The 13,744-nt window shown below is 43.0% G+C and overlaps 4 protein-coding genes across 4 annotated transcripts; all 4 read left to right on the top strand.

Moving 5' to 3' along the window:
• Window positions 1–1,447: 1,447 nt before the first annotated feature.
• On the top strand, window positions 1,448–2,737 carry LOC311053808 (equilibrative nucleoside transporter 1-like; the record flags this gene model as incomplete). The annotated part of the gene is made up of 1 exon (XM_084069496.1): window positions 1,448–2,737. The coding sequence occupies one exon, from the start codon at window positions 1,448–1,450 to the stop codon at window positions 2,735–2,737; it is 1,290 nt and encodes a 429-aa protein (XP_083925622.1).
• A 2,387-nt stretch (window positions 2,738–5,124) lies between these two features.
• On the top strand, window positions 5,125–6,484 carry LOC311054493 (uncharacterized protein). The gene is made up of 2 exons (XM_084070505.1): window positions 5,125–5,147; window positions 5,933–6,484. Exon 2 carries the CDS (start codon window positions 5,943–5,945, stop codon window positions 6,399–6,401), a length of 459 nt encoding a protein of 152 aa, XP_083926631.1. The 5' UTR covers window positions 5,125–5,147; window positions 5,933–5,942; the 3' UTR covers window positions 6,402–6,484.
• A 420-nt stretch (window positions 6,485–6,904) lies between these two features.
• On the top strand, window positions 6,905–7,476 carry LOC311054494 (uncharacterized protein). Its single transcript, XM_084070506.1, has one exon. The coding sequence runs from the start codon at window positions 6,939–6,941 to the stop codon at window positions 7,332–7,334; it is 396 nt and encodes a 131-aa protein (XP_083926632.1). The 5' UTR covers window positions 6,905–6,938; the 3' UTR covers window positions 7,335–7,476.
• Window positions 7,477–10,874: 3,398 nt separating this feature from the next.
• On the top strand, window positions 10,875–12,182 carry LOC311052944 (equilibrative nucleoside transporter 1-like; the record flags this gene model as incomplete). The annotated part of the gene is made up of 1 exon (XM_084068263.1): window positions 10,875–12,182. One exon carries the CDS (start codon window positions 10,875–10,877, stop codon window positions 12,180–12,182), a length of 1,308 nt encoding a protein of 435 aa, XP_083924389.1.
• Between the last annotated feature and the right edge of the window lie 1,562 nt (window positions 12,183–13,744).

Here is a 13,744-nt window from a genome sequence, read left to right as displayed (position 1 = left end):
TTGAGTGAATCTGTGAGAACAGTTATTTTCATTGAATATCCTTCTGGAACTCCAGATATCATAGAATGGCCATGATCAGACACTAGGAATTTAACGTATTACTTACTTCTGACAAATTCTATATAATGTAGAAATTCTACATTATACTTTCAGTCCAACAAATCATTCTGAACTCTATTCCTTTTCATACTGTTTCACAAATCGCACATTAGGACTTGGTCTTACAAACATTTTCAGTCGTGATATTTTATTTTTGCTTTAATCCATCCAAAGAAAAAACAAACAATAGATTGATTGATACAGGGGCAAAAGTGAGAAATGTGGGTCTAATTTCCAGGTACAGAATTATTTGGTTTGGGAATTGAAATTCTGGTCCCAAGATGGAGTGATAAGAGTTTACTTTTGCCAAATAATATTCAGTATAGAGGACACCAAGGGAAGGAACATCTTATCTATGGCGAAATGGCCTAGTGTAGAAATGTTGACCACCATTCATGTAAAAGAAAACCATGGGATACGGGTACATAGTTTAACCTCACGACCAAAGGCTAATACAACTTGGAATGGATAATACAAGCCTTTTCTACTGAACAATTTCTCACTGGGATCCGCCAATATCCGAGTTCTTTAAAAGGCTATAGGGTACTACATTTTGTGATGGTTCTTTGAGGCACCTTCATGGTTTCCTCCACCATCGGTGTGTGAGTGAGTGAATGTATTGCACATAAAGGCAGTCCTCCTTTGTTTCCAAGGATGATATGGCTTACTGTGTGTGTGTGTGTGTGTGTGTGTGTGTGTGTGTGTGTGTGTGTGTGTGTGTGTGTGTGTGTGTGTGTGTGTATGTGTGTGTGTGTGTGTGTGTGTGTGTGCGTGCGTGCGTGCGCATCCGTGCGTGCGTGCGTGCACACACTTCAGCTTAGCCATGTGAAATTCCTCTTCATTATTGCATAAACTGTGAGCTCATCTGTGATTGGACTTTAGGTTTGTCAAGGTTGTATTATCTGTTTATGATCGCAGCAGATATGAAGTCAGAGGCATTGCTTTCAGAATCACATATCAGCGCGGTTGTTAGGGCAATATTGGACTGTTAAATATTGATCTATCATTTCTTGATTGTATGCATATCATGAGGTTCCATTTGCTCCACACCAACTGATGTGGGTGGCCAGGGGAGTAACTCTCGGGTGGACAAAGATCTGGTTTGCCCTGGCCGGGGGGTGGTGTCAATTCCTGCTTAGAAATTAGGATAAAAGGTTGACTGAGAGACTTGTTTGGGGGATACCAGACAGGAGAGATGCTGTTTGCTTGTTGCTGTTCTTCTGAATAAACTTGGACTTATGCATTCACCTTTCGGATGGACAATATATTTCCATAACGCGGTACAAACCTTGTCATTGCTGCCCGGTGTTATTGAAGAACTTTCACAGACCTTTGATCAGACTTAGTGATGGCCACTAACACACCGAGGGATAAATATCACGCAGTGTGGATAACCTTCTTCATCTTGGGCCTAGGAGGTCTGTTGCCATGGAATTATTTCATGACAGCAACAATGTACTTCACCAGTAGGTTGAAGGACCCACCTGTCAATGGGACTGTGGTTGGCGGGAACACACGGAATGCTCTGGAATCAATCTTCAGCAACGTGATGACGCTGTCTTCCATGGTGCCCCTGCTCATCTTCAGCTGCCTCAACTCCTTCATCCACCAGAGGATTCCTCAGAAGCTGCGTATCTCAGGCAGTCTGACGGCCATTCTGGTGGTCTTCCTGTTGACGGCCGTGCTGGTGAAGGTGGAGATGGCACCATTAACATTCTTCTGTCTCACCATCATCAAAATCATCTGCATCAACTCCTTTGGTGCCATTATCCAGGGCAGCGTGTATGGACTGGCAGGGTTGCTGCCTGTGTCTTACACCACCCCCATCGCGAGTGGGGAAGGGCTGGCCGGTATCGTGGCTGCCATCTCCATGATCTGTGCTCTGGCCACTGGCTCATCTCTTCAGGACAGTGCCTTTGGCTACTTCATCACGGCCTGCGTTGTCATCCTACTGGCCATCCTCTGCTACCTCGCACTGCCCAGGATGGAGTTTTTCCAGTACTACATGGAGAGCAACAGACCCAGGGCAACCACTGACCAGGAGAACAACCAGGACAAGCCAGGTGTTGTGGTCAGTCCCAGTGAAGAGGAGGAAAAGCCAGTTGTTTCTGTTTTGGCCATCTTCAAACAGATCTGGGTGATTGCCATGTCTGCGTGTTTCACCTTCACCATCACCATCGGAACGTTCCCAGCAGTCACAGTGGACGTCCAGTCCACGATAGCAGACGGAGGAGCCTGGGACACCTACTTCATCCCCGTTTCATGTTTCCTGCTCTTCAACGTGATGGACGCCGTTGGGAGGAGCTTGACGGGCGTCTGTAAGTGGCCGGGTGCAGACAGTATCTGGCTGCCCATCCAGGTGGGTGTGCGGGTGGTCTTCGTACCTCTGTTCATGCTGTGTAACGTGCAGCCTCGTCACTACCTACCTGTGTGGTTTGGCCACGACTCCTGGTACATCCTCTTCATGATCCTCTTCGCGTTCTCCAATGGATACCTGGTCAGCCTGTGCATGTGCCTTGCACCAAAGATGGTGGCACAGCATGAAGCAGAGACAACAGGAGCCATCATGGTCTTCTTCTTATCCCTGGGACTGACGCTGGGTTCAGCGTTCTCGTTCGCCTTCAGAGCCATGATCTAGAACACAGGTCTTCAACGTTTTTTAAGCCAAGGACCGCTTAGGGGACGAAGCAGGGACCCCCTACTAGCAGTTGCTATGAATGAATGACAACCCACCTTTTGAAGAACATGCTGTAACATAACAAAGAAATGGAGTTAAAGAGTTGCAATCAGTGCCTCCTGTGGAGATTTATTTTAGACTGTGAACATAATATTTTAGTAAGGAAGCAGTCATTATTATGTTCAAATTATGTTCAAATAATTGCAATTGTTTTACTTTCTACTCAATAACAGTTGTGTAAGTAATGTTTTTGATTTAATTTGGTTTAAACTGTACAGATCAGCAGGTTCACACAAACGTCAGTTTTTTATCATTAAACACAACAATACAATACATTCTTATATTCTTTCACTTTCTCTCATGTACCCCCAGGGGGGTTTTTATACCCAAAGTCGCTTTGAGCTTGTAGATCAGCAGCTCCCTGGCATATAACAGCTTTAGTCATTCACTGATTGCACAGTCAGAGAGACGTGAAGGAAACATACTCCTATAATAACCTCACATTTGTAATAAACATATCTCTGGTTGTTCTTATAATATTCTGTAGGCTATACATATTTCCTAAAATGGAAATGAAATGTATTTATATCTTTTTTTCTTTATTCTTTATCTTTATTTTAGTTTTGTGGCTTTGGAGCAAACATTTGTGGCTGTGGCTACGGAAGCCCCGCCCCTTGCTCCTTTGTATTGGTTACAGCGTAAACTGGTTATTAAATCAAATTAAACTTTGACCTTGAGAGATGAAACACTGTGTAATAAAAAGCAGAGTCAGCAGAATAATATAATCCTTTAATGATCCCCAGATGGAATGTCAGGATATCAGTGTAACCCCGCTATAAAGATTAACAGGCTGGACTCTCTAGTAGAATAGAAAAATATAAATCTTGACTTGGTACAAATAAGGAATTGCAATAAAAGTCAGTCTTATTCCAAATGAATGTAAAATATTGTAGGTGAGCAATGACAACATTAAAAAAAACATGCTCTAGTGAGTAACCAGCGCACCAGGAACGCATCTGTGTCATTTTAAGATTTCTTTGGGCTATTTTTTGAAAAAGTGTTGAAAATTTGAACAAATCTTTGAATATAGATTTTTAACTCCGATCTGTGCTTCTGGGGGGTCCCTGGAACTACATATTTTGAGATGGGGGTCCGTGGCCAAATGCATATCATTTTGAAAGAAAGCTGCTAACAAAATGCCTCTAGAGGCAACCTTATTGGTTGACACCCGGTCAAGTTTACCAATGCTGAACTCCATGAGATGTGTCAAACCTCCATACCTTAATTAGCTCCCATTAGAATGGAAGTGAATGGGATGCTGGCTCTTCTGACACGAATGTGACCGTGTTTTGTGCTTCATGAGTCTGGTCCTGAAGCAAATCAACTCAATCATATGTGATAGAGAGAGAAATAAACATTCCCTATTAGCAGAATTATAAAACCAAGAGTGAAGCGTGACACTTTACTTTGTCTTTATCACAGGAGCTTGAATGAAGTGAAGGCCTGTTTTTGTGTAAAACGCCTTTTTGTGGTTTTCTTCATGGCCTTTGCATGTTATTATCTTTGTTCGCCTTTCTTGTCTTTGGTTTCTATTTGCTTGTGCTTGTGCTTGTGCTTGGGGTTGGGGTTGGGGTTGGGGATGTCTCATCTGTTGCTTTGGTATTGATTAGTTTCTTACCACAGCTGTCATTTCCACGTCTCTCAGTGGATTCTGATCATGTGGCGTGTCAGGGTGGAGAGAGCCCATATTTCTGTCAGCACACACCCAACTATTTCACTAGCATAGATCACGCACGCACGCACGCACGCACGCACGCACGCACACACACTTTGTTTCTGGGGGTCCCTGGAACAAAGATTTTGAGATGGGGGGGTCCGTTGCCAAATACATATAATTTTTGGGGTCCTTGACATGAAAAAGTTAAGCACCATTGATAAAGCAACAATTATTTTCTGAAAACTGTTAAGATTTAAAGACATTTTTTAGAATCGTCCTCAGGTCTTAATGGGTTAATAGAGAGAGTTTAGGATTGCAACATAGGATTCAAAATTCAAAAAACACTTAGTGAAATATGTCAGATTCTAGTGATTCTCAGGGTGTTTTTTCACTCAGTAATTCACATGACTAATGGTCCAGGTGTCCTGTTGGACCAAAGTCTATTACAGCTTCTGATAAAACACTCGCCTCCGCCCACACTGACTTCATATGATTGGAAAAATTAATAAAAGAGGTGAAACGAAACTTAAAGGGATAAACCTCGCCCAGCTCAGAGACACTACCGTATAAAGCTGCAGGCAAGTCAGGCAAACCTCTATATTGTCAGCCTGTCAGCCTGTCAGCCTGCATACCGACGTAGTCCAACTTCAGAAGGTAAGTTCATGATTGTTCGTTGGAACTGATTTGTTGTACTTGTTTAAAATATAATCTGTATTTTTAAACAAATAAGAATACATTTTCAGTAGTTTTTTGTGACATAACTGACATTTGTTTGCATCAGTCAACATATATTGTAACAATATTCATCAGTATCACTTGACTTTGAAGCAGCACTATGTAGTTTGGGGTATCAGTGGACCACTTGTGACTTTGGACACAAATAACATGTCAGCCAATGTCTTTGACTTCATTACCCAAGAGTCTCTGTCTGGCGAGCATGCGCTGTGATTGGCCAGTCTTTGCTTTGTCCGGCAGTTCTGTCTGGTGCCTTGACAATATGCCAGGATGAAACTCATTGTCTCTCCTGTACATAGTAATACAGTCAAGCCCCTATAGCAGGGATCCCCCTGAGTCTATACATTTATGGAAGGATGATTGTAATTGCTTAAACATGTAACTTTGTCATTTTGTGGGACATAATTATTTAGTTGTTAAAAAGTTACTTAGTGCTGCTTTAAAGTTAGCTCTAATCTGTATTGTATGTATGAAAAAAACATATTTTTCACACATCACATGAGTAAAAACTGGAACGAGAATTGGACAAATCTAAAAGCCACATGAATTCATCTTTAAAACAGCAGACGATTCTAGTTTGATTGTGCAGAAGCCATTTAAAGGCATTATTTAAATATATATTCCATACAAAGAGATTATTATTTTGCATTTATTTCACTTCAGCTCATTTCATACTCCTACTAATAGTATCTCTGTTTTGACAGTGACACCAACATGAGTAAGTTCAAATGGGCCGAAGATGACTTCTCTCTCCCACCTGGAGTAGAACGCCGCCATGACTTGTCAGCTCCAACATCTGGTAGAACCTACGTCATGTACCATGGAACCTCCGCGACAAGCGCCATGTCCATCCAGGCCCAGGGCTTCCGCCCGTCTAAGGACGGGATGCTGGGCCCTGGGGTGTACCTCAGCCGGGACGTGGAGAAAGCCAGCCACTACGCCCTTCATCCTGAAGAGCCCCAGCCTGGTGTTGTCTTTAAGGTGAAAGTCAACGTGGGCAAAGTGATCGCCATCAATAAACAAGGCCATGACAAGCAGTACACCTGGCACCTCCATGGTTATGACACAGCCTGGGTGCCCCCTGATTGTGGCATGGTGAAAAGCCGTTTGGAAGAGAATTGCGTCTGGGACCCCAAACGCATCACGATTCTGAGTACTATCTCACCCTGGTAACTGGTCTTATTAAAAAGTATACTTTTTTAAACAGAGGAGCAGATGGAGCCAAATGGCTAGAAGAGCTATTCTTACACATTTATTTTGAGTAATAATCATACTACTGTACTATTTGCAAACTGTTAATAAAGTATTATATTATTCAATAATAATAAAAAAAAACACAGATCTCAACACAACGGTGGGGCTACCAATATTAAGAGGCCCCACATTATTACCATCTGAGCCGATCGGAATCTGTTTAATCTTTTTCACACAAAATGTGAAAAAAGGAGTGAAAACTGAAACGAGGATTGGCCATTTAAATCCATTATTTATTTATATATATATATATATATATATATATTTTTTTCCCACGCAAAGAGATTCTTATTTTGTATGCATTTCACTTCAGCTCATTTTATACACCTGCTAATAGTATCTCTGTTTGACACTTATAGGTTCAAATGGGCTGAGCCTGAAGATTACTTGACTCTCCCCCCTGGAGTAGAACGCCGCCATGACTCGTCAGCTCCAACATCTGGTAGAACCTACGTCATGTACCATGGAACATCCGCGACAAGTGCCAAGTCTATCCAGGCCCAGGGCTTCCACCCGTCTACGGGCGGGATGCTCATGCTGGGCCCTGGGGTGTACCTCAGCCGGGACCTGGAGAAAGCCAGCCGCTACCCCCTTCATCTTCTTGAGTCCCAGCGTGTTGTCTTTAAGGTGAGAGTCAACGTGGGCAAAGTGATCGCCATCAATTACCAAAACCATCCGATGCAGAAGACCTGGCACGACTATGGTTATGACACAGCCTGGGTGCCCCCCAATTGTACAACCCTGGCGAAAAGCGGTTTGGAAGAGAATTGTGTTTGGGACCCCAAACGCATCACCATTCTGAGTACCATCTCACCCCAGATCTCAGGAACACAACAGCGGGACTACCAATAGAGGCCTCACAGTTATTACCATGTGAGCTGATAGGAATTTGTTTCATATAGCCTAATTTTCAAATTTGCATATTTGGATTAAGAAAGCACATTTTGTACCAAGTTTTCTTACTGGATCACTGTTTTCTGGCTAATAAATTGATACAAAATAACAGAGTGAGCTTTGAGTGAATCTGTGAGTGTGAGAACAGTAATTTTTGTATTGAATATCCTACTGGAACTCCAGAATGGCCATGAACAGACACCAGGAATTTAACTTATTACTTACTTCTGACACATTCTATATAATGTAGAAATTCTACACTTATTCTACACTTATTTTACACTTATTCCCAAACTTTCAGTCCAACAAATCATTCGGAACTCTATTCTTTTGAAAAACTTTTTTTTTATACAGGAAAGTTTCCCCCTCGCAGACTGCTATCGTCAGCCTTGAACATTCTCACTGACAGTTTATATCTTATCTCGTTTACCCGCCCCCCCCCCTCTCTCTCGCATGCACGCACGCACGCACGCACGCACGCACGCACGCACACACACACTCACTCACTCACTCACTCACTCACACACTCACTCACACACTCACACACACGCCTACCTACCTCCAGCATAGTAGCTTCAAGGATTTTGATCATGATCCATGCATCACAATGGCCTGAGTTTTGCATCATGGGGTGTTTGACAGGCAGGTACAGAGAGAGCTGGAGTGAACATGGACAGCTACAAAGAATTCCCCCCTTTTCTCCCCAATATAGTCGTTATGACAATGAATTAATTCCCCACACACATTCCTGTGTGTTGTCACTGCTGTTGTATCCTACTGACTTGGTAGGATTTGGTTATTATTTTAAGCATTTGTAATGGTCAAACTAGCAATATGTTCAGAAGCATTTTCCATAAAATCTTAATAGTCTAGGATATTTCATAACTTTTGTATAATCAACAATGGTTAAAGCCTCAGTGTGTGATGTCTTCACCTGGTGGGCAGTATGTAGAACAGCATGCAGGAACAATATTACTAAAACATAATTGCACATCTGTTCATTGTCTTTTAGGAATCAGTGCTGTGGGTGGGTGGGGGGGGTCCTTTTCATATTGATTGATACAGGGGCAAAAGTGAAAAATGTGCGGTCTAATTATTCGGTTTGGGATTTGAAATTCTGGTCCCAAGATGGAGTTATGAGTTTACTTTTGCCAAATAATATGCTGTAGAGGACACCAAGGGAAGGAACATCTATAAGGAATATCTATGGAGAAATGTTGACCATCATTCATGTAAAAGAAAACCATGCTTGACAATGGAACTAAAACCAGCAACCTCTTTCTGTCCATTGTAATGTCAATGAGTATCTGAATTCAACATGCAGTTAATACGTAAGGAGGAGGGCTTGGTACCTTTCTATTTGCATGTGAAGATGATAGTCGTCTACTCATGATATTAATTAGATTAACTATATGAGTGTTGTAGAGATCATGGAGAAATGCATGTGTGAATATTCATACGCAGTTATAGTCATAGAATTAAAAATAGTAGAAGCCACCAGGAATTCATACATTTTATAGCCTATCCATTGTCTCTGTCTGAGTGAGGTAATTGCAGTTACAATAAAGTATTACTGGTGAAAAGGGGAACTTAAAATGGCATCTATGCCTAATTATCAGTGAGATTGAGCACAACCCGCGTTTAGTTATGCATCACAATGATTCCACCTGGCCAACATGCAAAACAAGTATTGTAAAAAAAAAAAATCAAGCAATAATATATATTTATTGCAAAGAAAATACATTTCTCCAAGTCCTGGTATATGCAAGACCAGACTCATTGAGTTTAAAAGTCTGAAACAGTTTTGGCTTACAATGAACTTTGTAAACTGAAAAAGCATGAACTAGGCCCTACTTGACAGTATAGTAATAGGTTTGTATTACTATACTCGTGAGAACATCAACATTATTAAGAATGGCACTTTATGAATGCCATTATCATTATTTTATTTTGTGTGCCATTTTTACCCCTAAGTCTAAAGCTGAAAATAGCCAATCTACAGGCTTTTCTCTGTCCGGAAACACAGGTATTATGCAAGGTAGGCCTATGTCTAAATCAGGCATAACTCCAACCCTAAACCTAACTTTTAAATAGCTAATTCTAACACAAACAGTAAGCCTAAGCCTAACCCCCCAAACATGCATCTTTTACAAACCATTTCTCTTGAGGAAAATGCTGCCTCATGCTTTTTCAGAGCATGTTGATCAATAACTAACGCAACATACCTTTGTACTTTTTTCACAAATCTTTACGTTTTGCCAATTACTTGGAATACAGGTAGGTCCACGAGGAAGAGCAAAAAAGTCCAAAACACTGTCCCTGGTATAATCCAGGTAGGTCCAAGGAAGAGAAAAAGCATAAGACCAGCCTGACAACAGGCGGTGATCATCATGCCTTGTTCAGCAGTCTGACGGTATCCGGGTGGAAGTGGTTCATGAATCTGGTGATGTTGCCCTTGATACTGTGGTAGGCCTCGCCCGGCCGCGGTTCTCCTTGTACAGTTCTTCTTGTACAGTTCTTCTTGTACAGTTCTTCTTGTACAGTTCTTCTTGTACAGTTCCTGGAGAGCGGGGAGCTCCCATTATGCGCTCTGCCGATCGCACCACTCGCTGTAGGTTTTTCTTTTCTCGGGCCGTACAGTTTCCATACCAGGCCGTAACACAGCCTGATACAACGCCTTCAACTGAGCTGTTGTAGTACAGCTCAGTAGTACACACCACACCTCACGTGTGTGGTGTGTGTCTCCCATTTGAGCTCCTCCCCGATGTGTACTCAAAAGGAACTTGAACTCGCCGATCCTTTCCACTGCAGCACCATCGATGAGGATGGGCACATGATCTCTCCGCGGTCTCCTGAAGTCCACGATCAGCTCCATGGTCTTTTCAACGTTGATGGCGAGGTTGTTCTTTCGGCACCAGAGTGCCAGTGAGTTGATCTCATCTCTATAGGCAGACTTGACAATCCGACCTATCACTGTCGTGTCGTCCGCGTACAGTACTTGATGATGGTGTCATGTGTGGCTCCATTCCTCTCATTTTACACACAAAAATATTGGTTCTTAAATAGTTATTTAAAAGGCTATAGGGTTCCACATTTTGTGATGGTTCTTTGACGCACCTTGCATGGTTTCCTCCACCATTGGTCTGTGAATTAGGTCAATCTTCCTTTGTTGCTGTTATAGCCAAGGATGATATGGCTTCCTGCCCTCTGTGCTGTGCTGTGCTGTGTGTGTGTGTGTGTGTGTGTGTGTGTGTGTGTGTGTGTGTGTGTGTGTGTGTACTTCAGGGTAGCCATGTGAAATTCCTCTTCATTATTGCATAAACTGTGAGCTCATCTGTGATTGGACTATAGGTTTGTCTAGGTTATATTATCTGTTTATGATCACAGCTGATATGAAGTCAGAGGCATTACTTTCAGAATCAGATATCAGCGCGGTAGAAACCTTTAATAAATAACACTGCTGCCCAGTATTATTGAAGAACTTTCACAGACTTTCTGATGGCCACCAACGCACCGAGGGATAAATATCACGCAGTGTGGATAACCTTCTTCATCTTGGGCCTAGGAGGTCTGTTGCCATGGAATTATTTCATGACAGCAACAATGTACTTCACCAGTAGGTTGAAGGACCCGCCCATCAATGGCAGCGTTGTGGCCAATGGGACCGCATTTGGCGGCGACACACGGAATGCTCTGGAATCAATCTTCAGCAACGTGATGACGCTGTCTGCCATGGCACCCAAGCTCATCTTCAGCTGCCTCAACTCCTTCATCCACCAGAGGATTCCTCAGAAGCTGCGTATCTCAGGCAGTCTGACGGCCATTCTGGTGGTCTTCCTGTTGACGGCCGTGCTGGTGAAGGTGGAGATGGCACCATTAACCTTCTTCTGTCTCACCATCATCAAAATCATCTGCATCAACTCCTTTGGTGCCATTTTCCAGGGCAGCGTGTATGGACTGGCAGGGCTGCTGCCTGTGTCTTACACCACCCCCATCGTGAGTGGAGAAGGGCTGGCCGGCATCGTGGCTGCCGTCTCCATGATCTGTGCTCTGGCCACTGGCTCTACTCTGCAGGACAGTGCCTTTGGCTACTTCATCACAGCCTGCGTTGTCATCCTACTGGCCATCCTCTGCTACCTCGCACTGCCCAGGATGGAGTTTTTCCAGTACTACATGGAGAGCAACAGACCCAGGACATCCACTGACCAGGAGAACAACCAGGACAAGACAGGTGTTGTGGTCAGTCCGAGTGAAGAGGAGGACAAGCCAGTTGTATCTGTTTTGGCCATCTTCAAACAGATCTGGGTGATTGCCATGTCTGTGTGTTTCATCTTCACCATCACCATCGGAATGTTCCCATCAGTCACAGTGGACGTCCAGTCCACGATAGCGGACGGAGGAGCCTGGGACACCTACTTCATCCCCGTCTCATGTTTCCTGCTCTTCAACGTGATGGACACCGTTGGTAAGAGCCTGACGGGTGTCTGTAAGTGGCCGGGTGCAGACAGTATCTGGCTGCCCATCCTGGTGGGTGTGCGGGTGGTCTTCGTACCTCTGTTCATGCTGTGTAACGTGCAGCCTCGCCACTACCTACCTGTGTGGTTCGGCCACGACTCCTGGTACATCCTCTTCATGATCCTCTTCGGGTTCTCCAATGGATACCTGGCCAGCCTGTGCATGTGCTTTGGACCAAAGATGGTTGCACAACATGAGGCAGAGACAACAGGAGCCATCATGGTCTTCTTCATATCCCTGGGACTGACGCTGGGTTCAGCGTTCTCGTTCGCCTTCAGAGCCATGATCTAGAACAGGGGTTTTCAACGTTTTTTAGGCCAAGGATCCCTTAGGGGACGAAGCAGGGACCCCCTACTAGCAGATGCTATGAATGAATGATAAACCATCTTTTGAAGAACATAACATAACAAAGAAATGGAGTTAAAGACATCATATTTTTGTAAGTAAGCAGTCATTATTATGTTAGAATTATGTTCAAATAATTGCAAATGTTTTACTTTCTACTCAATAACAGTTGTGCAAGTAATGTTTTTGATTTAAATTGGTTTAAACTGTACAGGTCAGCAGGCGTTGTCAGTGTATTATCATTAAACACAACGATAAAATACATTTGCTTTGAGCTTGTAGATCAGCTCCCTGCATATAACAGCTGTAGTCATTCACTGACTCCACAGTCAGAGAGACGTGAATGGAACATAGGTGCTCCTATAATAACCTCACATTTGTAATAAACGTATCTCTGGTTGTTCCTAATACTGTAGGCTGTATATTTTTTCCCAAAATGGAAATGAAATACATTTAAATCAAATGTTAGTTTCGTGGCTTTGGAGCAAACATGTGTGGCTGTGGCCACGGAAGCCCCGCCCCTTGCTCCTTTGTATTGGTTCCAGAGTAAACTGGTTATTAAATCAAATTAAACTTTGACCGTGAGAGATAAAACGCTGTGTAATAAAAAGAGTCAGCAGAATAATATAATCCTTTACTGATCCACGCTATAAAGATTAACAGGCAGGACTCTTAAGTAGAATAGAACAATATAAATCTTGACTTGGTACACATAATGATATAATGATAATGAGTTCAAACAGATACATTGTAGCTGTTTGAGGTGTTTGAAGTGCTCTGTGTGAACAACACACACACACAACGTTCTACCACTAAAACTAATGTCATGTTTCTGTATCGTTTACATTCTACCCCTAGAGGTCAGTGTGTACATTGTGTTTATTCACATAGCAGAAATAACTGAAGGCATTCCACAACATAACATGGTCCCCAACATAATGACTTCATTTAGCATCAGAATGTTTTACCATTTATAGCATAAATAGCCGATCTACAAGCTCACAACGCAAAGCATGGAGATATGCTATTTTCAAATCTAAATAATAATAATAATAATAATAATAATTTTATATATATATTGTGGAGTGTCACTGTGGGTTCGTCCTGACTTGCGGCCTCCCAGAGTAAGTGGAGCTCTCTGACCCTGGGCAGGGTGATTGAGGGGCGGTACATTCCCCGGTACCTCCTCAATCAGACTGACATGATGACTGCTGTGTCTACTCAAGCAAGTGACGACACCTGTGTACTGATCAGCCAGGGTTAAGACTGAAGCCACCCTGCTCGGTCAGAGGCTCAAACTCCAGGGAGAGGAAAGCAGCGTCGGGCGGTAAGCTACACACACACTCCACTGTTCTTAGATAGATGTTGTTAGCTGGGTGTATTCTAATCAGTGTTGTCTCTCCTCCTGTAGGCAACCTCCGGAGTTTCATACTAAGCAGGGGAAAAAGGACTCTGTTTCAAACGCCCCATTGGGGAAGAAGATTTAAGTTTGTTTTGCATTAACCCTC

This window comes from Gymnoscopelus microlampas (assembly GCF_963454915.1).
Source record: "Gymnoscopelus microlampas genome assembly, chromosome: 10".
Lineage (NCBI taxonomy): Eukaryota > Metazoa > Chordata > Actinopteri > Myctophiformes > Myctophidae > Gymnoscopelus > Gymnoscopelus microlampas.
The sequence above is the reverse complement of the archived record's forward strand: the minus strand, read 5'-3'. Positions and strand labels throughout refer to the sequence as shown.